At 47.8% G+C, this 24,146-nt stretch overlaps 1 protein-coding gene across 2 annotated transcripts in view; it reads left to right on the top strand.

The window, feature by feature from the left end:
- Positions 1-24,146, top strand: part of LOC108034147 (glycine, alanine and asparagine-rich protein) — a 58,940-nt gene that overhangs the window by 16,656 nt on the left and 18,138 nt on the right. Inside the window, exon 1 of one of the 2 annotated variants that reach the window (XM_044094134.2) lies at positions 14,605-15,009. The exons of the other annotated variant lie outside the window; for it this stretch is intronic. Coding sequence (XP_043950069.1) covers positions 14,971-15,009 — 39 coding nt within the window. The 5' untranslated portion in view covers positions 14,605-14,970. Of the gene's footprint in view, positions 1-14,604; positions 15,010-24,146 lie in introns of those variants that run through there. 2 annotated transcript variants of the gene reach the window in all.

The following is a 24,146-nucleotide window of genomic DNA, read 5'->3' as shown; positions in this document are numbered from 1 at the left end:
AAGAGCAAGTTCCCTTCAGCTCAACCCTTTTACGGGCCACCCCCGTGCCATTTCCCACCACCGAATCGAGAAATTTCACCGCTTTTCCAGCATTATTTCCATCAAATACTTGAATGTTTTACTCGAAAGCCAAACACAATTAACTGAAATTAAACTAGGCACAATCTCAGACCGAGCAACCCTTACCGAGCACGCTACCGTTCCGTCACTTACCCCACTTTCAGGCTTTCTCCTAGCTCTTTATCCCAGCGCCCTTCCTCGAAGGTTTCACCTGCATCTTGGTTTCCCTGCACCCCATCTCAACCCCTTTTTCCACAGTTTTTAATCACTTTGTCACCCCTTAAACGAGGCAGGGCCGAACCCTTTTCTGTCAGGACAACCCAAATGCAAATCAGACATTTTCCTACCCAAAATAAGAAATTTCGAACCCAACGTGAGATAAAATTGCGACAGTTTTTTGTATAGAGAACTCGTTTGTATACACTTTTAGAGAGCACATTAAATTTTGTTTTTTTCCTTGGTGCTGAATTTGTTTTATTGCTTAATTACGTGATAAGTTGTAATAATGAGTATTCCTTATACTTTTTTAAAATATTCCTCAAAACGTTTAGTATACTTTTTACAAGCCGTTTTAGCTCCATAACTTGTTATACATAGGTGATTTTGACATTTGAAGGATCAAGGCCGGCTTACAAATATATATTTTTATAAAAAAATGTTTTAAAGAAAACATTTTTGCCAGTCAAAGATCTCTGAAAAACGGATGTTTTGAAGTATAAGGGTATTAAAACCCTCGTTGCTTCTGAAAGGTTTAACATTTGGTTAGCGCCACACTTTTGCATTTCGTTGTCACTTGGTTTCGGAAAGTGAAATGTATTTTTGATTAGAAACACTCAGAAGGGATGGAAAGAGGAAATGAGGTTGGGACTGTATCTTGGACCGAGGCAGCGGGCCGGATCCACCCACTAGGCGCCCCCCATCATCATCAAACTTCATCGCACAAGTTTATCCCCAGAGCCAAGTCCCTACCGAGAGGCAGAACCTCTGCCTCCTTGTTGTTTCGGAAGATTTTGCGCCTTGTTGTCATGACGGCGAAGACGAGGGGCCGCCAGTCACCCCGTAACTGCTCCACCACCCTCCACCAGCTCCTCCACCCACACCGCACCACCATGCCACCCCACCACCCCCATCACCGAGTGCCATGTGCCGTAAGCCTCCGCGCTAAGCGTAAACTGAGCTCGCGTCACCAGAATCGTTAGCGCCGCCAGGAGGGAGGATGTCTTTGTATTATTTTCAGCATTTAATTTGTTGCCTGCGACGACGACGATGCGAGAGGGCCAGGGGACGGGCATCCGAGGGAGCTTGAGGTTGGTGTGAGGTCCAGCGCCGGGAACGGCGTCACCACTTGCCCCGTCTCTGATACTTTGTTTCACATTTTTCGTGCCCAGAAATAAAATAAAAACGGGCAGAGTTGCATCCCACAACCGCCTCCCTTGACCCAAAGACCACCCCTCGAATCGTTCCCAGTTCTGGACGCTCGTTTGCGCTTATGTAATAACCTCGAATCTAATTACTTTTTGACAATATCGTAACAGAGAGAGTGGGAATAGTCAGCACAGGGCTGGAATCCCACACCACCTCATCCACTCAAGATTTGGCCGAGCCTCCCCCTCTCATATTTTTATCGAGTGTGTGGACGGGGAGGCCCAAGGGGGATAATTGAAGGACTCCACATGCAGAAGATGAAATAATATTGCTATTGACATTGGATCGAGTTGGTGGGCTGTACGAAATGTTGGTGAACCTAAGTGGCCGAAGTTTCGACTTTCACATCCGAGGGTTGGGGCCTGAAGATTCGTAAGAGAAGCTAGAAGCCATTGAAGACTTCTTTGATGACAATCATCCGCCAGCTAACCTGTCGTGTACTTTCCGACCGCTTTCAACTCTGCCATTTATTTCGCATCTCACTCACATTTTCGCTGTCTTTTGTAGCCCTAATTTCGACATCATCTTTGCCATTCTAGGAGAAGAAAAACACCCTTGCCAATTTATCGCGTCTTTTTCAAGGTGGGCTCAACCCCATTCAAACTCTTTTCTTTCGACCGAAAACCGTCATTTTATGCAAAACAGCTGGCGAAGTATTTGAGAAAAGGGTAAGGGAAAGGAAAAACCCAAGCCGAAATCCTCATGAAAAACGGGCGAGCTAAGAAGGGTGGCACAAGCCACTCTTTAGGCCTAAAACCAAACTTTTTTTTCCGTGCTAGCAGAGAAAAGTTATGAAATACATAAAAAAAGTAAAGGGAATATTCTGGGACTTGGGATTGGGTGCTTAGAGGTGAGCCGTGCGGCATATCCTTCATTAAATCGAAGAACAAACGAGCAGACGAGCACAGCTGGAGCTGGGGAACACATGTACCCGGGTCCGGGTCCAATAACCTCGTCCCTGCACTGGGCGAAAAAAATTCTGGAGAAATAATGACCAATGGTTTCTCATAGAAACATATCGAAACTTGGGCCCCTGAGGCATTGCAGTAGCTAGTCTCAGCGTTTTCTTTTTCCAAATTTTAGAATAATTTCCTCGGAATTTCAAGCTCTGGCGACGATTTAAACCTCAGTGCATGCTGTTCCTGTCCCAGGATTTCTTTCATTTTAGTTTCCCATTTCTTTGCTTGCCCCTGCCTCAAACTGCGGCGATGTGTGCGACCCTCTTCAAATGTGTTGCCTTTGCTTTGGCCAGCCATGTGGCGCTGCTCCTGCCACAAGGTTTCAGGGGAGGCGGAGGACACGAGTGCCAGGACGAAAACGAAGACGGGGGGCGTCGAGGACGTCGACTGACCCCCTCACAGACCGATATGCTCCCACCCACCCCAGTGGCTGCAACAACGTTTCAAATTCAACGACAATGATGATGAGGACAGAGTTGGGCGGGCTTCGGTGGGGGAACGATGTCGAAAAAACTTTTTCTTGGCATTTGTTGAGCAGGAAACGAGCCAGGGACGGGGTGGTTTGCCTGGGTTTTGGGTGGTCTCTTGGCCGGAGGAAGTGGCACGAGTTGGGGGGGTTCTGTGGAAAAAAAGGCGGTATGCCACCGTGCTAGACGAAGACTGCTCTGATGTGGGCTGGGCCCTGGCCCGCCTTGCCTTTCCCTTACTTTCCTCTGCTTCCCGAAGGGACAAGGGAACTGCCTGACTGACGAGCGCGTTTTCATTTCGTCTTTGGGAGAGTGGGGGCCTGCACTGGGAGAAAAGACTATCTAAAGTGGCTCAATATCCGCTATAACTGAATATTTTGTCCGTTTATTTTTTATTTCTGGTCACAATTATTAGAAAGAATTGATAGTTTTATATAAAAAGTACTTTAAGGTAATCAATAACCAATTGTTTATTTAAATTGTCTTTAAAAGGCATTCCATAAATTCCAAATTCAAAGAAGTATCCTGATGCATCTGATGGCGAGATTGACCAATATAACGATTTAATATTCCTTTTTTCGTGTGTATTTTCCTTTCGCCCTTTATTTTTTGTTCTCTCGAGTTAGAAATGTGGGGGTGGGGTGTTATTTTTTTGGGCAAGGCCGCAAGGATCTGCCAGGGGACCCGGCCAACCGAGTGTACTTCGAGTCGAGACCCTCCGGCAGCTCGAAGCGTTCGCTGGGGGTTCGCTGCGGTAACCATGTCGCCTGATAAGACACAATGGACATATCAAATTGTGGCTTAACCCATGTGTGTGTGTTGTGCGGGTGGGGCACAAAGGAGACCAACTTTGGGGCGCGGCAGTCAGCTGAAATATAAATGGAATTTATGGGTGGCTGTCCCAAGCCGCGCGCCTTTGCCTTGCGCGGCAGCCCCCGAGTGGAGCTTTAAAAAGCAGTACCGATTTCAAATGCTTTATGTATATCGAATACAACTTTGACCAACGCGCGGGGGCTCTGAGGAACATTCGGGGGCATGGGCGTACCTCCAATCCATCAACTGTCAGTTTGTGGACGCGAAATGCCGTGGAAAGCATAATGCGCGTTACATGAAATGAGTTTTGATGTGCGGCACGGGCTGGTTGGAGGGCCCATAGCCGTGGGCTCAACCTAACATAGTTATCCTTTATGCCAGTGTGTGTGTGCCGGTTGGAGCCGGCTCGCTTTTGGCTGTGTGAGTGCAGCGGGGGACAATTTAATGGCCCAGGGTTATTTGGGAATAGGTTGAAAACAAAGCGCTGGTCAAACACACACAGCAAAAGAGGTCGGGGTCGGCAGGGGGGGCCAAAACTAGGCACCCAGCGCTGAAATATCCCCCGACCGAAAAGCGGGGCTGACTGAAAAAATAACGAACCGAAAGGGGGGAAAATATACGCTGCAGCACAAAGAGCAAATGGTAAAAATTAATGCAACTCTGGGAATGGTATCCGGTGGGGACTTTGGCCAGGAGCCAGGAGCCAAGGTAGAGCCAGGAAGGGAGCTGATAGGGATGAGTTGCCTGCAGCGCCGCTTCGCTTTCTCCGCTCCTTAATATCAGGGATCGTCCGCTTCGAATGGGGTTCCTTCATCAATCCCATCTCACACCAACCGCTTCTCTGGCTTGCGTCGATTGGAGTCCTGGCAGGACGAACGGTGGAAATCGAGTGCTGCCCACTTAGATAACTCAATTAAAACTTTAATAATCCTAAACATGTACAACGACATAATGGAAGCGACGTGTTTTAAATTGTAGTTGACAAATTACACATTACACAATGTACACATGATAATATAATAGTCATTTTTGCATTTTAGGCTTGTCAGCCTAAGCTTTAACTCTCGTTCAAGTCGCTTAAGGTTATCGGACAAAAATAGGTATGGCAATGCCTTACATTAGGATAATAGATTGCTAGAATTTCTTAATTATATGTTATATTGTTAATATTAAAAGGTTATATTTTGAATGAAAATTTAGGTGGCTTTAGGCCTTCTTTAGTTATTAAGACTTTGAGTTGATAGCTCAGGAACTATTAACCTACAACACCGCATTGTTTTCTTCTTAATTGGTTATCAATTTGTGGAATTACCACCGTGCTCCATTATTCTTTGGTTTCCATCATAACTTTTATTGGGAAATGTTGAGGACTTAATAACCCACTGTCCCCACGGTGCCAGCACGAAAACCCCCCACCCACCAACGGTCGTGGTCGGCCCACTCCCACACCTAAGCAACCCCTCTCGACCACCCACCCTCTTATGACGATTATTTTTATACCATTTATACCCCAACCCGAAACTTTTCCTCCTGCCGAAATTTCAGCGAGTGCTCTCGCCTTCTGCGGCGCCGTTCCACTCGACCCCCCGAACATTTTCCGAGCTTAGCGCAATGGAAAAGGATTTTTGGTCTTTTATTGCACGTCAGACTTTTTGGACCGCTCGCAGGACTTCTTCTGCTGCCCGGGTGTGCCGCGTACTCCCTTCCATTTGGCCATAATGCTGCAGAAGCAAGAAAAAATTTAACGTTTATTGCTTGCGCCAATGAGCTGGTTCTCCTTTGGATGGAAAGGATGGTTTCCCAACCCCCTCCCCCAACCCACCAATTCCATTTCCACTTCCATTTTAGCTTAGTCCTTTCGCCCTAGCGTTTGGGGCGCCAAGTTCGCCCCTTTCGTCTCCGGCGCGACCATGGCGATTCCCTTAGTCCCTCAGTCCCCCGTTTCCGTTCGCCCCGCCCACCAATCCTTTTGGGTAGCCCCCTCCATCCCCCTTCCCAGCGGCTTCTGTGCCGACTGCTTTTGGGGTTTTTCTTTGGATGCCTTTTCGTCCTTTGCCTGGGAACCGCCATCTTGTTGTTTTGCTGAAATGCGAAGGACATTTGATGTAATGATGCCTGGAGGCAGCCTCCACTGTGTCTCTATGTGTGTGTGTGTGTGTGTGTGTCTGAGGGATCAGCTCGAAGAGGTCCTGCGTCCTTTTCTGCAGGAGCACCCCCGAGTCGCCAGCTCGCTTTGTTTGAGTTCACTTAAGTTCAACGCTTGGGTCCAGGTTCTCGCTTCCCGTTCCCCCCCGTCAGCGCCAACCTAGCCCCATTCTACTGCAAAGTTCTACTGCTGCTGCTTTCATTATCCTTTTGGCGTATCCTTGCCCCGACTCATGTGGGCGTCTTGAGAGACCGTCGCCAAGGCGCAGGGAAAAAAAGGTCACGGGACTGGGCCGGGGCGAAAAGGAAAGCAGAATAAAGCCAAGAAGGTGGTGAGGGTGAGTGAAAGGACAGGAAGCGCGCAGAGTGTGGGTCGAAAAAAATAAGATGAATTACTTCTTTTGGCCGCAGCGCCAATGACCAAACTGATTCTGGCAAACACCCCCCGCACCCGTGCTGCTGATTCTGGCCACCCAATCCCAGTCCCAGCCCCCTTCCTTGAATCTAAAAACCGGACGACCAGCAGACCCTGGCCGGTCATCAATTTTCGTTTTGGCCGCAGGAAGAGGAGGACAAGAAGCATTCCAAGAAAGCTGTCCGCTTAGTTTTTGCCAACAGCCAGCGCGGGAGGGGAAAAGGGATTTGGTGGGATGGGCTGGGCTGGGGAAATGGGCAGGAGGGTCGGACTCCTAGGCAACCAGTGTCCAGTGTTCAGTGTCCGGCGAGCATCAGCAGCTACGCTCCGAGATTAGATTTGATGGGTTTTAGGGTGCCCCAGCGCATGTGTCCCATCCCGGCTCATCCTGTTCAGTGCCTTCGGTCCCGGTCCTCGTCCTGGTCGCCCTGGGTTCCCCTTCCCTTTTACCTCTCTGGTCTCCACCGCATCGTCTTGACTGGCTGGGAGATTTTCGAGGGATATGTCTTACGCCATTATATGCTACGAATTTTCTTTTTTCGTTTCGCTGCCCTTGCCGCTGGCAGGGAACACGCAATTTATACTTGTATTTCATTTTGGTCGCTTTCAGTTGGTGCTCTGGTTAGGGTCTGAGGCAGTGGGAGTGTGTGGGGAATAGGTACAGCCAGGCGCTGGGACGCCTCTCTTTTTTTCGATAAGAAATATATTCTAAAATTGTGTTTTGACGAATTGCCGACGGTAATTCATCGTTCGATTGAGGGGTTTGTCTACTGACTACAAGAAATACTCTTTACTAAAATAGGAATAATTTTATGTTAAGGATCGCCAAAAATATTATAAAGCTATATATTGTAGTGCTAGCGGGCGGATCCATCCACCATTTATTTATGTACTAATTATGTTTTCTCATCAAAAATGTTTCAAATTGAATTTCCTCCATCAGAGGTAATTAGGAAAGCACTGCATACGTTTGGCCATCATCATAATATCTGTGTATCAACACCCCGGACTTAGACATTAATTTGTAATTCCACCACTGGGTGGGAAAACTTGCCAAAGTACTTCTGTCTAATGTGCATGAATGAGCACACAATGATTTGACGAAAATTGGGCAGATCTTTTTACTGCTCAACGCCAGTTTGCAAATTTAATGCTGCCCCCCGAATGTGCAGAAAATACTTTGCACAATCAATGGCCGACCAATCAAAAGTTGAACGCAATTAGTCTAAATGCTTTTTGCAGGGAGAGGCCTGCTTAAGAGTGGAGCTTTAATAAACATATATTAAAATTTTAGTTATTTATGTAAATCTCAAGCGGGTTGACAAGGCAAGGCAGGCTTCAGGTCTCGAAATATATTCTCCATATTATGTACAGGAGATATCTCGGAGCACAGCCCCACACTCGCCTCTGCACGTCTTGGAAAATTAAATGGCAGGCACATAGGCCCGGCGCCCGAACCTTTTGCAATTATTCACATATTTGAACAAAATTTTAAGAAAATGCAGCAGCAACAAATTTTCCAATCCCAAAAAGACGTTGCACTGCCAGGCCTTTCGGCTGCGGGTGCGAGCGAGAAGGTAAGCCGGCCTGTGCGAGCAGAGCAGCACAATCTGGCAGGATCTTAAGAAATTGCACAAGAAATTCGAAGATGCAGTTGCAACGACTGCATCGTTGTACTTGTAGTCGTAGTTGCTGTTGTGGTAGTCCTTGCAACATGGCCAACAACAACTCGGGGTCTGGCAGGGCAACCGTGCGTATGCGTAATGTGTTGCAAGGCGCCTAAAACTATGCAAAAGTCGGCCCCCTGTTGCGAGAGTGTGGGTGCGGCCCCCTATTGTGTGTGTGTGGGTGTGTGTGTGTGTGTGCGTGGGCCCGAAGTGAGCTGCCGAAAATGCAGTCGAAGAATCAGTCTTTGGGGCTGGCTGGGGGTGTCGTTCTGTTTACTTGACATTAAGTGCATGGAAAACTTATTATTGCAGGCTCTGACAAGCACAAAAAGCAACTACAACACAAACGCACTCCACAGCTCACACACTCGCACGCACACACACACACTCGGCTTGTACATAAAAAGATTTGGCTTGCAAGTAGGCCTAAAGATCTGGTTGCCAAGAGGAGTTCCGGACTCTGGTCTCGCTCTTTCTCGCTCTGTTTCTCGGCCAGGAGTTTCATTAAATTTTAAGACAACTTGGCTTTTTTGTTGTACATAAGTATCGGGCAGTAGGCGTGCATATGGCCATGTATTGGCCGAAAAGGCCCAAGAAAACCCACACTCGGACATCATAAATTTGCCAAAGAGTCGGCCTTAGTTGGAAGACCACCGAGCCTGCCCAGGGGTTGGGGGCGACGAATGCACTTTGCTGGGGCCGGGGATGAGCTCATGCGGGGGTGGCCCTGTGCAGTCGACGCAGCTGCAACTGTCGTTGTCCTGTTTCGGGTCCTGAGTGCTGAGACCTGCACTCCGGGTCCTGCCACCGCCCCCTGTCGTCCTTAATGCATTATTTTGTGTGGCAACACTCAGCGGTAATAACCCCGAGATAAACCCACACCTGCCCGTGCGGCCAGGTGACGTGTGTAAGATGCGATGAGTGTGCGAAGTTTAAGATGTCGTCCGTGTCTTTGTATTTTCGGGCTCCGTCTCCCTCTCGTCCCTGCGTGTGCATCTCGCCACTGGACTTGATTAAAATTGATTGAAGCAAATAAATGAAATTGGATTTTTTATGTGGGCACTGATGGCTCGGAAGAGCTGCGATTCGCAATGAAATCAAGCGAACCGACTCGGTGAAGGATTCCTAATTACATCTATCAAGAAGTTAGCAGGTTGCCTTTGTATCTGGTAAAGGAGACTTATATCGAAGGCTTATACCATGAAGTGCTGTTCCTTGATTTACAAATAATTTTAAAATAATTTTCAAGGATCTGTAACTTTCTGAACTCAGTGTGTTTTCCTGTCGGTCTTACAGCTTTGCTATTTCGTCAATTTCTGGTGGGGAGCCAATCCCCAGGTGGGGGGACATTTTGAGGGTCGTCCGCGGCACCGCTTTAATAAATAGTCCGTGCAAGCCTATAATTTTAGACCACACCCACATGTGGGACTTTAAACTGATTAACAAAACATTCGAATGCACATGCAGTCCACGGGGGCAGTGCATGTATGCCGCACTCAACTGCTTAGCCTACCTCAACGAGACGGGCCAAAACAAGCAACAGACCAGCCAATGGAACGCGAGCGGGCCATCACACCACAATCATAACCATAACCGTGGTCTAAGCTGGGGCCACTGCACCGCAGCGCACCACCGGGGTCCCCCCGTGGGCCGTCGAAAAACCCTTAACCCCTGCTCGCCCCGTCGGACAAAGCCCATTGGCAATTTTTGGTCGAAGCGTCAAAGCAGAAAAAACATCGACGGACACAATAAAAGTTTTGTAGGCGCGTGCATAGAAGAGGGACTGGCAGGGATGTGCAGTTTTCGGGGCAGGAGGACGTCCTCCCCCACTCAACCCATTGCGTTTGAGTTTTTTCTGTGGGCCCACCGCCTGGATGGCGCAAAATATTTCGATCAGGCGTAAAATGTGCGCAAAATTCAAACAGCATTTTCAGCTGAACCTTTTTTCGCTCTTTTTTTTGCCTAGTAGCCCACTCTCCTCCTGCCAGGTTACCCTATTTTTTGTGTCCATGTGCATGCCTGTATTTTATTATTTATTATGACCGCGCACAAACGCACACGCTTGCATGTATCCTTGCAGTTTAGTGTTGTAGTTGGCGCGGCCAAAAAAATACAAACAAAATGCATTGCGCCTCCCGCGAACCTTGCCGCTCTGACTCCTGGTCAGGGAAGAGGCGAAAAAAACACTAAAAATAAATTCGAATAAAATTTTTGTTATATACAAAACTGAGTGTGTGTGTGCGGGTTGCATTTTAGTTTGCCACTCGGTTGCAGGTTCCGCAAGGGGATGCGATCTCTATGCAACAAAACCGGTTTACATCGTAGCTGCATCGGAACAGTGAAGTCTTTTCAGACGGTTCGACCAAATACGGTAGCATAATATTTGAATTTCCCGCGTGTCAGGGGGAATATTCAAAAACATTGCATGGTAAGTTGTTTTGGGGTAACTAATTATGGTCTTGCACAAACGAATCATTACGTTTCATTTAACTATAAAGGTTTGAAAGTGGGTTGGGTCATAAAAATGACATAACATTGACCTCATAATGTTTTTGAAAGTTACATTCTAGCTTTCGGGCTTTAACTAAGTGCATTCCTGGTCAGGGCCAGCCCGCTTGCATCCCTTTTTCCGGGGGCTTAAGTGGCAGATTTTTAATTGAATTGGCTGCAGTGGCTGCTGCACTGGCCCTCACCCTAAAGAGGACAACGAAATCCCCTCGGTTTCAGATTTTTTTAGCATATTACTAACCGTTTGTTTTTTGCATTAGTTTTTTGTCAGCTGCAGCCGGGACTGGGGGAAAAAGAAGCGAACAAACAAATCATTTGACATTTTATACATATTCCATTATATATCCGCGGATGCATATATGCCGGCACATATAGGAACTGTAGAAGCCCCCATCACGCCCCCTCAATAGAAAAATAGAGGCGACTGCGCATTTCACATTTTACGCTGGTTTTATTTTTTATGCAGAGCTGCGCATTTTTGCAATTTATATAAATATTTTATATATTATTTATTTTACACATAGCATATTTTTTTAGCTGATTCGCAATTTTTTGCCATTTGGCGCATTCATTTTGTGCGCTATATAAATATTTCATTAATTCAACTTTTTCTATTTTTGCCTCTCTATTTTTTTCGCGTACGATTTTATTATTATTTTATGCATTTTTGATGAAATAGTTTTTGGATTTTGTGCAACTAATTTTATGGCAATTTTTTCGCTCTTATTTTTTATTCAGCCATGCTGTCCATGCGGAGGTAGTCCATGGGCAGAGGTAAAATCGCTTGAATTTATGCGGTAGCCAGTAGCTGGCAGTTTTAAAAGATTTACGGCATTTACGAAGCGATTCTGGCCATAGGTTTATTATTTCATAAATGCGTTTTGATTTGCCCGCCCTTCCCGTTCCGCAGCCGAACAATTTAAGATGGGTCGAGGGTCTGATGAAGGGGGTGCCGCCCATCAATTACCTTTTCACTCATTCAGTTATCGTGTTGCTCGACCAATTTCCATCAAATTTATTGTCATTTCATATAATGCCAGGCAAACTTAATTTATTTCATATTTGGGTATGCACTAATAGATAAATAACAAGAAGTGACCAAAGCAATCTAATTTATTTGATGAATATGCAAAAATTCGAAAGGTGTTTTTCGCTAATGTCTCTTTTTCATAACTGATTCCGTATGGTCTAATTGAATTGGTTGTCGAATTTTAAAAATTAAGGTTCCCAATGTTCCCCCAGCTGAGGTCCACCTACTTCCTTGCAATTTTCGCAGCAGCAGCACGGCGTACTCAAGTATTTAATTAACTCAATTATACGCCACAAGCCCACTAGACTATCGATGAGATAAACACATAGATATGAATGTTAATGAGCATGCCAGCAAACAATGAGACAATGGAGAATCATCGCATTTAACCTACTTACCCGGACGGTGTCTTCTCCGCCAGCAAGTGAGCGAGCTTTAATTATGCATAATCTAAATGGTCACTTTACGCTAACACTTTGACTTTCATAACTCGTTGACATGGAGGACAAATGCATAAATGTGTTTTAAGAAGTGTAAGGGTATAAGAAAGTCTAGTTTGGTTGACAACGGGCCGTTGTAATTAATGGAAATGTAGTTGAATGTTTATTAAAATTTAAGAACTAATTGTATAATGTTACCGAAGATTTGTGCTTTAAACGTGTCAAATGCCTCAAATCGCAACCGCCATCGACATAATAACCCTGATAATGATACTAATAGCGATATACGGTTAAGATGTGGTGTGTTCGTCATGGCCTCAGGGTCGAATATTCTAGCCAGTGAGGTTTGCCAGGCTTTGGCTTGATTTGCGGCAGGTGGTTGATACATAAGTTCCAGTAATTACCTTTTAACAGGCCTCAATAAATTCGTGCATTTTGTTGGGTTTACAACAACTATCAAAAACATATTAATTTGTTAGACTTTACTTAAGTTTGCGTACCTTGAATGAGGCTTACCACATTTGAAGAGTATGTAAGGTAGGAAGAAGATGTTCCGAAACCTATAAAAAGCTGAAAAGATCTATAAACTATAAGAGATATAACTTTGGGATTAAGGATGTAGGTTTTTAGCCCATATCGCTGAAAATAGTCTGGCGGCCAAGTATTTGACGATATTTCTGGCGTTCATTTAAGCTTACTGATAACTGCCTAAATCAATATCAAACAATTATTTAAAAAGTTAAAAATGTTTTAGGTAATAAAATATATTTTTAAATTGGTCAAAAGTTTTAAGTTGGTTAGCTGAGACACCCTTTTCTGATTGTCGAGGCAATCGAGTATCTTATTTTTTTATTTTTATTTCTGCCGGGACTTTCCTTATTAATCTAATCATTAAATTGTTATAAAATAAAAGCAGGTACTGAAACGCTTTCAAATAAACATCAATTCCCAATTCGCTTTGTTGCTTTTAATAATTCGACCAAACAGTCCAGTGTAAATCCAAACCACAAACCACTGAAGGCCATCCCCTCTTTGTTTTGCCGTCCTTTGGTAACTGCTCGAGAAATGAGTCAAGTTTTATGATCGCCCCATGGAAACCCTCGAAAAGCATTGAAATAGCGACGGCAATGACGTCGAACCATGCTGGCGACGGATCTCTCTTCCTGTTCAAATAAACTCCCTATAAAGCCCTCCCCGGGCCCCGCAAGGTGGCCATCGCTCTTGACCCTTTTTGCACTCAACCCACGAAAACGGACCACCGTCCCCCGTCGCTTTTTTCGCCTTTATTCTTTTCACAAACTTTACGCTGCCCATGGTCGCCCTCCACCCACTGGCACCACCCAAGCGCCCACCCACCCACTCCGCCTTCCCCGCTCTGGCAGACAAGCGACAACAACGTTGTCCACTTTCGCAACACCACCCCAACTCCGTGCGCCCACCCCCACCCCCAAAGAGAGCGAGACGGCAAGCCAGCGACAGGACGAAAAGGACTAGGGCGACAGAGAGAGAGGGGGAGAGCAGTTCGGAATTCATGCTGTCCATGCCAACAGCAACAACGTAGCCGGCTCATATATTTTTCTCATTTATTTTTCCCGGACCCACTCCCAATATTTTTTGTGCGTTTTTCATATCCGAAACGCCGACAACCGCCCATCCGCTGCCCCACCCCACCGGGCACCCCACAAGCCGAACCCAAGCCAAAAACCCACAGCCATCACCTACCCCATTCCAACAGGCTCTCCCTCACCCACCCCTGGCGGCGATCCAGCCGGCCTTTTTTTTGCGCCATGCCGGCGAAAGACAACAAAAGCAACAGCCAGCGACCCTCCCCCTCAGCGCCACCCCACTTACACTTGGCAAAAAAAAGGGAAAAACAAAAATAATTGCCGCCCCACCCCACTGGCGAGCACCCATCCCATTCACAAAACCGTCGGCACTCAGCTGTTTGTCAACTCATCTGCCGCGCCGCCATCCGGCTGATTCCGCCCACCCACCTCCCACTCCGCCGCTCTCTCGCTCTCCGGCTGACCCACCACCCCCAGGAGCCCCCTCTGCGGCCATGGGCGGCGTGGTTCGTTGACGTCGAGCGTCGCGTTATCGGCGTTTCTCTGTTTTTGTACTCGTATCCCTCTGCTCTCTCTGGGGGGGTGTTCGAGTCGGGGGGTGGGACCGGGGTGGCACAGTGGCGCCGTTGAAAGGATGAGACGGGGGGGAGTGTGTGGCACGGGCAGGGGCAGGGGCATCACCGAGTGTTGCACACTTTTCGGCGTTTCGCCTGCACACGCACTTTCCGCTTTTGGCGGCGTCCCACATTCCGAGCTCGTCCTTGCTGCGCAGGCGCTGCCACCTAAGCCTCTCACTCTCGCCTCTCTCCGGCGCTGCCGACGTCGGCGTCGCAGGACGAAGCAGGCGGGCGCCTCGGCTCAAAACCCACTTGGCCATCTCTGTTTTGGTCAGTCAGCAGTTGGCTTTCGTCGTGTCTGGTTCGCCCCCGGAGCAAGCGCTCTGAGCCCTGAGTAAAACAAACCAAAACAAATCGCAATTCCCCAACAAAAAGAGCCCACTCAACTTGAGTACAGAGTTCTGGCTGGCGATCTCCGCACGGAAAAGTCCGCCCGTGAAAGTGTGCCAAATCGCGTCCGCCACTGGCTATTTGAAACTCAAAACTGTGCTGATATACCCCCAGTGAACTGTGCGAGCTGCTAGGCGCCACTAAAAAACCCGCCAAAAATTCAGACAAGTGCCAAACCGCTGCAGCGAACCCGATCCGCACGAGTGTTACAAGTGTGTGCAGTGCTAAAGAACCCAGCGCGTCGAGTTGCATCCTCAGCTGCAACTTTGATATCGTCGCATTTTGGCAGCGCCTGCTCCAGTTCAACTGTCTGGTCTTCGGGCGAACCCCTCACTCCACGCAGGCCCCCAAAAAAACTGCCAAGATTCCGAAGAATCCGAGGAAAACTCCAAAAACATCGACACGTACCGCATCGGCAACCGGTGGCGGTGGGGGAGGTGCTGGCGGAGGCGCCACCACCAGCACGAAGATGGCATCTAAAAGAAAAGCCTCGGTGTTGCTGCACAAGGTGAGTCGGGGCGATCTCACAGGGCACTAGGTATAACTGTCGGGGCTAATGGTTAGATGGCTCTTCAATCACGCTTTTTTAACACCATCCTTGGCCACTCACAAAACGGGGATTGAACTCTTTCGTTTCGAGGACAGGAAATAGTGCTAATGGAGTGTTGAAGCTTCCTGCTTCAGGATGTCTTGGTTATGGCAGGTCCCTTTTAATTGATATTATAGCGGTTCGCTATCTAATTATTGCAGCTGGAATCACTTCTCAGTCGGTACTAAAAGCGTTTTAAAATCTTATAAAAGCATACTCGTACATTCAAAATTAAATGTTACACTTATCTTACAGAATATAAGATGAGGGAATATTTTCATATAGCTAAAAAGAATTTACATCTAGTAATTGGTCAACCATTGGTAATAATTAATTATCTAAGATTGAACCAATAATTGAACAGAGAAAACTAAATTACCTAAAGTACTCAATTTTATTTATTTATGACTTTCTCAAAGCTTCACTAAATTTAAAATTTATTAAGTCATTAATTTAACGTCAAGTCTTATAAGATTTGCCTTATTGCACTCCTTGTTGTTCTCCCAAACCTTCTTAAATAACCATCTTTAAAATCATGACTCTATTCCTAACAATAATCTAGTATGGCCTAAGCAACAACTGGATAATTGAATGATTCATGATTTTTTGATCTGTTTGGTTCTTGGTGGAGCTGCTGAACCTCCAAAGGGTCTCACCTTATATAGCTGCTTCGGTTTCCGTCGCAGGGCTTCGAGGAATGCCTGGAGGGCCATCTTATACAGACCCTCTCAGACCGGCTCGAAGCCTTTTGCTTTTGCCGCTTTCAGCAAGTAGTCCAATACGGAATCAATTTGCCCCCACCCACAAGGATTTCCATCCCGGGACTCACCGCAGACCAGACACATTTACCCAGCCACAAAATAAACAGTTCGAAAAAAACCCATACATGAGTGGGTGGCGCGTGGGAGGAGGGCAAAAGGAACGGAAGAAACGTAGACAGTTGCAAAAATATTGCTAATACGCCGCGTAGGCAGCAATCGCAAAGGAAAACCTGCTCATAATGCTTTTTGGGATAAAAAAAGAAAAAGCCCAGATGGCGGGGGTGCTGTGCCATTGAGACGGGCGTGGAGGCACTCTAATGATATACGTCGGTGTCCCGGCGTAGGTCTCCGCTCCACATCTCCGCATACGTGAATGCTCCTTGGTACATAGAAGCGCGAATTGTGTGTGTGTCTATCAGGGGGGCGGGGGAGGTTGGGTGTAGTCAAGTAACGACATTGGGGTGTCTGGCTTAGGGGTAAGGACGACGGCTGGGGGCTAGCCTCCGAAAATGAAACGAAGCACACACACGTTCGCTCGGCAGAACACCCGCACCCTCAACGCCACCCACACCGGCACCCTAATCTCTGCGCCCTCCCACGATTCCTCCCCCTTTTGCCCACCCACTCACGCCAAAGGGCGCCCATTTGCTCTGCACGGTAATTCATCAAATGACGAAGACGCAGACGAAGGCAGCGGCAAAGGCAGCACAAGTGGAAAATGGGTGCGAGGACGGATGGTACTCTTGGGCGCCACAAAAGAAGTTGCTCCTTGGGTGTAAGCACCCCCGAAAGCACCGCATCCCGAAGAGCCACCCGCAAGACACACACTCGCACACCCGCACACACGGCAGACACACAAAGCGAGTCCGGCGAGTGACCAGCCCTCCGGTAAACTTTCTTTGCCTGTGTGCGAGGGGTGAACAAATCTCAACTCCTGCGGTCCGGGTAGCCTTACTTCGACATAAGGGTTGCGAAAAGGTACTCGGGGACCGGCAGGATGTTCGATTCAATGGGATGGATTGAATGAAAGTGATTATTTGTGTACTTAATGGACGGACGGTTAAAATATATATTTCTAAAAATATTTGTAACTCATTATTGCTTGAGATCTATTGTGATAAGTTCGAAAATATAGTTTGAAGTCAGTTATTCTTAGTGTTCTAATCTGGGTAAAAAAACATAATCTTAAAAAATTATTCATAGTCTTTTTTAATCAGAAGATTGACTAATAGCTCAACAATGTTCTCTCACCGAAACTAAGGTCAATTCTTTAATAAAAATTCAAATTCTGCATTCTTAAATTATTATAATATTATAACTCCCTATCGAAACACCTTACTTTCATTGGCACTTCTTATTCTACACTAATAGATAATAACATTACAACATGCAACTCCATAATCGCAGCACCTAATCACTTGGCAAAGGTCACCTAGGCTTCGTTTAATCCGAAATAATTCCCGCATTTCTTGCCTGTTTATTGGCGATCTGGTCCCCGCCTCCTGGTGGGTTCCCCACCGCCTGGTCATCCCATAAGCCAGCGTGGCCCCAAGCCGGCGGCGATAGCAGCAAAAGCATTGACTTTTGTACATAGCCAGCGACATTTGTATATAAATAGTTGAGTCGCCATGTGTGTGCTCGTGTTTGTCAAAGGAAGCCCCCACCACGAGTGGGAGCCCATCAACCCTTTGTGGGTGGGTGGGTCAAGATTTGCGCCTAAGCGCACATAAGCTGCCGCAGGACAGCGTGTGTGTCCAAAGGAATGGAGCGCCTTTGTGTTTAATTTGAGTCTCAAAATGTTCCGGGGGAAAAGTTAAAGACTTTGCGGAAACTTTGAAGATTCCGCCGGCCGCACTCACCCCCGGCAAAGGCCGAACTTGTAATGCTGCTCAGCTGTAATCAAACATGATTCGGTACAGCCAAAATGGTAGTCAGTCATCAGCCCATCATCGAACTTTTTGAATCGAAGGGGTATGTGTACGAGACTGTATTCTGGTCCTGATTCCGCTCCCGATCCTGATCCCAGAGCTGGATCTGCCACCGTTACACATCTCAGCATTAGTGTCGCCGGCAGACAACGTGCCAGGCGAATCGAAGACGATGCCAGCCTCGGGTGCGGGTTTTGGGGGAGATTCGCAAGGAAAACCAGTCAATGTCATCAACAACAGTCTGGGGAGCGGAGTTGGGTCCGGAGGCGGAGGAGGACCGGCAAAAAGGGAACGAGCGGCGGCAGGGGCGGCACATGGAGCAGCGTCTTTTAAGACATCTTTCGACTGCCTTGACTGGCTCGGGGTCTCCACCTCGGTTAGATGTTACGGAAAATTGCTTACGGTTTTTTGAACACACACTGGCACACTCGCCCGTCTACAGGGTAGCACACACATGAATGGAGAATGGATGGGATTGGACCGGGGGGCGGGTTGTGTGATACGCCATCATACAAGCAGACAAGTTAGACAGCCCAAGACCCTCATCTGCTCAGCCATTGCTCCAAAATAGAAATAGATGACAAGAACACCAAAGAAGACAAGGCAAGGGACACTGGGTGGATGGGGATTGGTATGGGGACGGGGATGGGCAGTGGGCGGAGTGCCGATGGGTGGGAGTGGGGCTCGATTGCGACAACGACTTTGGTTAAGGGCAACGACAAGCTCGACGGCTAACGTTGGTTCCAGGGATAAAGCACTGAGAGCTGAGACTATCAAAACTAGGCAATCAATAAAAATTTAACTATCCCAAAGACAAAAATTTGGGAAATCTTCCCTCCTTAGTCAATTACTTCAAATAGCTTCTAATGAGAATGATATAATAGATTTTCATAATTTTCGCACACTTATTTCAGCTGTTATCTCTCCGAAAATAATGAATTTCTAACAAGAATCATACGAAATTATTGCTTCGAATACCTACAGGGCCCCAAAACATTTCAATAAAATTGTTCTCTGCCATGAGGTGATGTACCGATGCACATACGAGGTTTTTGAAACCCGATACGTATTGATATTCAACCACCCAATAAATACATTTCTCTCAGTGGCTCCTCCACACCCACAAAAGTGTGAGCCATCAGCTTTGGACCACCTTGAATCCCGCTCCTTTGCCCAGTAAGACCGAAAAGGGAAAAAAAACCGAATTCGCCACCCACCTAAAGCAAAACAGACAGACCCAGCAACCTTTCCACCCACTCTCCCCCACCAACGCACACACAGGGCACAGACCTAGGACGAGTCGCACAAGCAATCTGCCAACTCAACTCCATCTTGGCCAAAAAAGAGGAGCGGATGGGCGGATGGGATGGGATGGGCCGGGTTGTGGTGGGTTGGGGTGGATAGAAGGAAATGAAGAAGGCAACGATGTATTTCAGCTTCAGCCACAATCAAAGTTGCTTCACAAGACGGCAAAAGGAGGGTCTGATGCCAGACTTGGCTCATCCCCAGCTGCAGATAGAGATAGAGGACCGGCAAGGGAAGGAGAACTGAGTGCCACATCCCGCACACACACACACACCCAGTCCGCACACTCACAGTGGCACACAAAAACAATGCCAAAAGTTTCTACACAAGCGCCTCGACCTCACCTTCATTCCTAGCTGGCTCTCAATGTTGCCAAGCCAAAGACTTTGCCTTGGCATGCATGAACCCAGCCCCTCGCCCCACCCTCACACCCACCCCCACCCCATCGACTTTTCCCTTATTTCTGCCCCAAATTGTATGCTACACTTTTCGTAGGCACAAAACTCCCCTCCCCTTGCCGGAACAACTCACAAGCCACCCCTGCGCTCATGTGTGTGTTTGCGTCTTCGACTTTGGCTTAGTATTTTTGGTTAATTTTCTTGCAGTTTTAGGTTACGTTTTTGGCTTTTACCACTGATGCCAGCTCCTTTTATGCCACCGCCGCCCACCCCGCCGGAGATCCACCCCTCGGGCCTTTCACTTGTGAAAGACGTTTGCTTAAAAGCCACCACACACATCCACATGCCCTCCGCTCTCACCCCCACCCACTCCCCCGCCCCACTCGTGTTTAGTTAGTTTGTGATGGTTTTTAGTGAGGGGGACTCGAGAGCCGAGACATCTTAAAGGGGTGCCGGAGCACACGTATATACGTGCATGGAACCGGAGTCAGCCCAATCCCCCAGAAGCAGCCCCTTTTCCCGCCTGTCGCCGCCAGGCAGCATTCGAATGGAACCCACGTCATGCTGCTGCCGAGTCCTGCATCCCCGCCAGATTCCCCCAAAAGGACCCTCCTGATTCCTGCGCCAGCTTACCCTTCATTATTTTCCATTTTGCCACTGCTCCTGCTGCTGATGAGCTAAGCCAGCATCTACAAATTTTTCTGCTCTCTTTGGCTCCGTCTTTGTGCGCCGGGTTTCATCAGCAACATTTTACATTTATTACTTGGGACAAAACCCCCGCCTCCCAGCTCCGCCAACACACCCATTCTGCGGGGTTTTTGGCTTAATGAAAACGAGGGAGGGCCAGGAGCAGCTCCTTGGTCCGGCAATGGCCTCACGATTGATGTGCAGATGGAGCACACACACAACCAGACCTTGGGATTGGGAGCTCCGTCCACACCCACCGCCAGGCAATAACCTTTGCCCAAGTCCTGGCCAGGACTTCGCCCACTTGAGTGCTCAAAACGCCAACACGAAACGATTCATCTTCGCTTGCTTTCGGGCGACACCCAGCCCAAAGTCCCAAGTCCGGAGTACCCAAGCACCCAATCCCAACCCCCCCAAAGGCGACCATCTTTCCGCTTAGCCAAAGCGCTCGTCTTCATTGTATTTTCTTTTTACTGGCTTGGGCCCTCCAATTTTTTGCCTGGTAAGATTTTGGCCTGCCTGGGGAGAAGGGAGTCGGAGGGCACAGAAAAAGAAGCGCTCCTTGCCTGGATGCCCTGGACCTGTCTCCACTTTCGTTCCCCGGACGGGGCAGGGGAAAAAAGGTTTCCGGTTGCGCCGATGTTCCTCACTTCCTTCGGACAGAGATGAAACTCAAACACAAATTAGAGAACTCTGGGACCGGACTCGTGGGCAAAAGTTTCGAGGCACAAGATATTGGAAAAAAATTTATGCATAGCCCCCAACGTAATGAATGAATGAGGAAATGGCAAATGGAAGCTAAAAAAAAGCGAAGAAAGTGGAAAATAAGGAATTCGTTAGAGGAACCCAGGAACCCGAGTCGACTTGAAAATGGTCTCTCCTCCACTCTAGCAGGGGCTAATCATATCAGCCCTCGTCTAGCCAAGTGAAATAGACAATTAAGCCGTAGTCACACCTAGAACGAAGTGGGCCAGCCAGCCAAGGAGCAAGTGAAGCCACTTTGATACCCAGACTGCTAATGAAATGCGCCACGTAGCGTGGCCTGGCAACTTTCTCGCCGGGAAGGGGCAACCAGAGGACCGCGCCTCTCGTGCCCCTTATCGAATTACTCAAGTCCCCCAGTTGGACCCCTAACTAGCGCAAGTCAGCAACATTTCAGCTGCTCGACCGAGAACGCTGTCTTGTACCCTTTCAACGCTCTCATATCGCACCCTTGCCACTCCTTCTATTCCTCCGCCCCCGTCCCACCCCCAGCCACATCCTTCCCACCCTTCGAGCGTCCCACACGGACCCGGGCACTCCGAAAAAAAAGAAAAACCAGAAGCGATGGGGGAAGGTCTGTCCTACAGGGGCTTTTATGGGAACGTGCGCTTTACTTTCCACTGCGAAGACGTCGAAGACGTAGAACTCTGGGTTGGACAGTCTGTGGACGGGGGCATCCTTGAGCACCACTGGCCTGCACAGTGGATCAAGTTCGGTTGGAATCACTCCTCTAATATCTTTTGGATTTTTTTGTAAATTTTAGTATCTTTGATAATCAATTTAAAACTTTTTGTTTACTTGTATACAATATTGAATATATTTTGAGTATAAAATGGATTGTAGAATGGATTATTGAATGAATAGATTATAGAATGGATGGCAAACAAGCAGTTTGAATAACTCTTACTACACACTAAATAGTTCCAAAATCCTGACAATTCTGCCTCGATGACCACTGTGTTCTTTGGGCACTGCCTTGGTCTGTCTTTGAAGCTCGATGCTGACGCAGAGTTTATATTCCACCACTCGACTACTCCTTCCTCGAAGAGGACTATCTCCAGAGCCCCTGCCTGCGAGTCCTTGTCCCACACGAACACCAGCGCATCGGGCTTACAGCCAGGCACACACACAGAGGCAACCTTAGCCTAACCCTTTTGCTTTGGCTCGGCCAGCCCTTTCCTTGCCCTCAGCGCCCCCTTTCCATTAAAAATCCCCCCAGGCACCCCATCCCCCCGGCAGGAGGCCACTCCCTTTCGGCCACCCCAGGACGTCTGCTTGCTTTGCCAGCGCACTTTTTATACAAAATTTTTTCACCCATCTCCCGGTCCGCCGCCCGCCCTATACTTAACCCCCAACCACCGCTTTCTATGTACAGCTCTTTTGGGGTGTGGAAGGGAGGAACCCTCCTTTCGAGGGAGTCTCTTGGTGGCGGAAGAAGAGACCGCTCCCGACTGGCTCGTCCTTGCTCATCAGGCTTCTTCTTCGGCCCCTGTCCTAGGCCGCCACCCACCCTCCTGCGGCCCACGCTTGTCCATTTTAAGTTCGAGCCCCGCCCGTGGCACTCATCCAGCGCCGAGTCCTTCAGCTCCTCAGGTCCTCCTCGGCCCTCCAACCACATCTATCCGCTTTTGATTCCCCCAACCCCAACGACTGGGGGCCTGGCCCTCATTTATTTTGTACCCACGCTGGCAGCAAAGTTTGTCTTGCGTTTCGTTTGGGTTTCCATTTTTTAGATTATTCCTTGCCGCTCGCTGTCCAACGTTCCTTCTATTTTTTCGTTGCCCCCACATCCTGTGCCCCCTCCAATTTCTCTAGCCGGGACTAACGAGCATGTTACTCCTTGCCTGGCCAACGCTTTCACCCCCCGAGCTTTTATTATTATGCTTTGGCGCACATTCCAGCTGGAGGAGCGAAAAGCAGGAGGAAAATGGAAAAGCTGTACCCCAGCAATATCCTCCCCGTTGCCAGGACTACCAGCCGCCCTGCCGGAGCTGGGGAAGCTGAAGGATGGACGCAACGATTGCTCGGGAAAAGTTGCAGTTGTCCGAGTCGCCGGGCTCTGGCCATATAAAATAATAACAACTAACTAAAAATCCGTTCGCTTTAGCTGCAAAATCCTTTTGTTTTCCACACCGACCTCCCTCCCCCGCCGAACCCGCCACTAAAAAAAGAGCCACCCGAAAAACTACTGGGAAAAAAAAAAATAAAAATAGAAAAAATGTTTGCCCCGCTCGAATTCAATGCAAAAGTTTTGCATCGCCGCCGAGCTACCCACATAAATTCCGAGCCCCGCCCTCCTAGGGAACCCCTCCTGCTTTGGCGTCTGACTTTTTTGCGGCACGGGTCGAAAGTTTATCAGCGCGTTTGTCTGCTCCCATCGTATGCCAGTTCCACTTTCAGCCCCCGAAAAAAGGAATAAGTCCCCAACTCGACCGCTTGTTTGTCTTACTTTTGACCTCTATAAGTGAGGAGCAGGCGGTCGGCGAGGGAAAGGGGGTCAAGCAGGGGCACGAGACTGAAAAACAGCCGATAATGATGAATTGGATGGCAAACGAAGGAAGTTCCGGAGGGGCTTGTAAATATATAATTTAATTAAATGCATTATATATTATGGGTTATACTACCTTTTATTACCTTATTAACTGATCGCGCGCACATCCTTATGTTGATCAGAAACACTTCAAAATTCCGGTGGGTCCACTTCTTAAATGACATAATATTAACATTTTTAGAGGTTTATAAAATGCTAGTTTTGACTAAAAAAATGTGTATTTTAAGACTCTAGAAGTGGTTTGCACTAACGTTTCTTAAATGTTGCTTAAATATATCAGTCGTTTTATAGTATATTTTTAGTAAAGGTACTTTGTAAATCGATTTAAAAACTGTATTCCCCAAGCCCCAGCCCCCTTGACAAAACATAACAGACTGTTGAACTAATTTTGCAACACTTACTCATCTTCTCTTTCCAGGTAAGCAAATCAAAAGCAAGCTATTCTACCCCCAAATAGTTCGAATACAGTCGGTCTGCTGTAAGTACATTACATTTTGAAACAACTCCCATTGTCTGGGCCAGTTTTGATAAGCCCAAAATGGTGCTTCCTCCCCAAACCCAAGCCCAAGCCGGAACCCGAACCCCAGTCGCTGCGTTTAGTGCAACAATTGCAGGCAGGTAGGCGGCCCATGACGATGAAACGAAGTTTTCCCAGCCACGCGCA

This window comes from Drosophila biarmipes, chromosome 2L (genome assembly GCF_025231255.1).
Source record: "Drosophila biarmipes strain raj3 chromosome 2L, RU_DBia_V1.1, whole genome shotgun sequence".
Lineage (NCBI taxonomy): Eukaryota > Metazoa > Arthropoda > Insecta > Diptera > Drosophilidae > Drosophila > Drosophila biarmipes.
The sequence above is the reverse complement of the archived record's forward strand: the minus strand, read 5'-3'. Positions and strand labels throughout refer to the sequence as shown.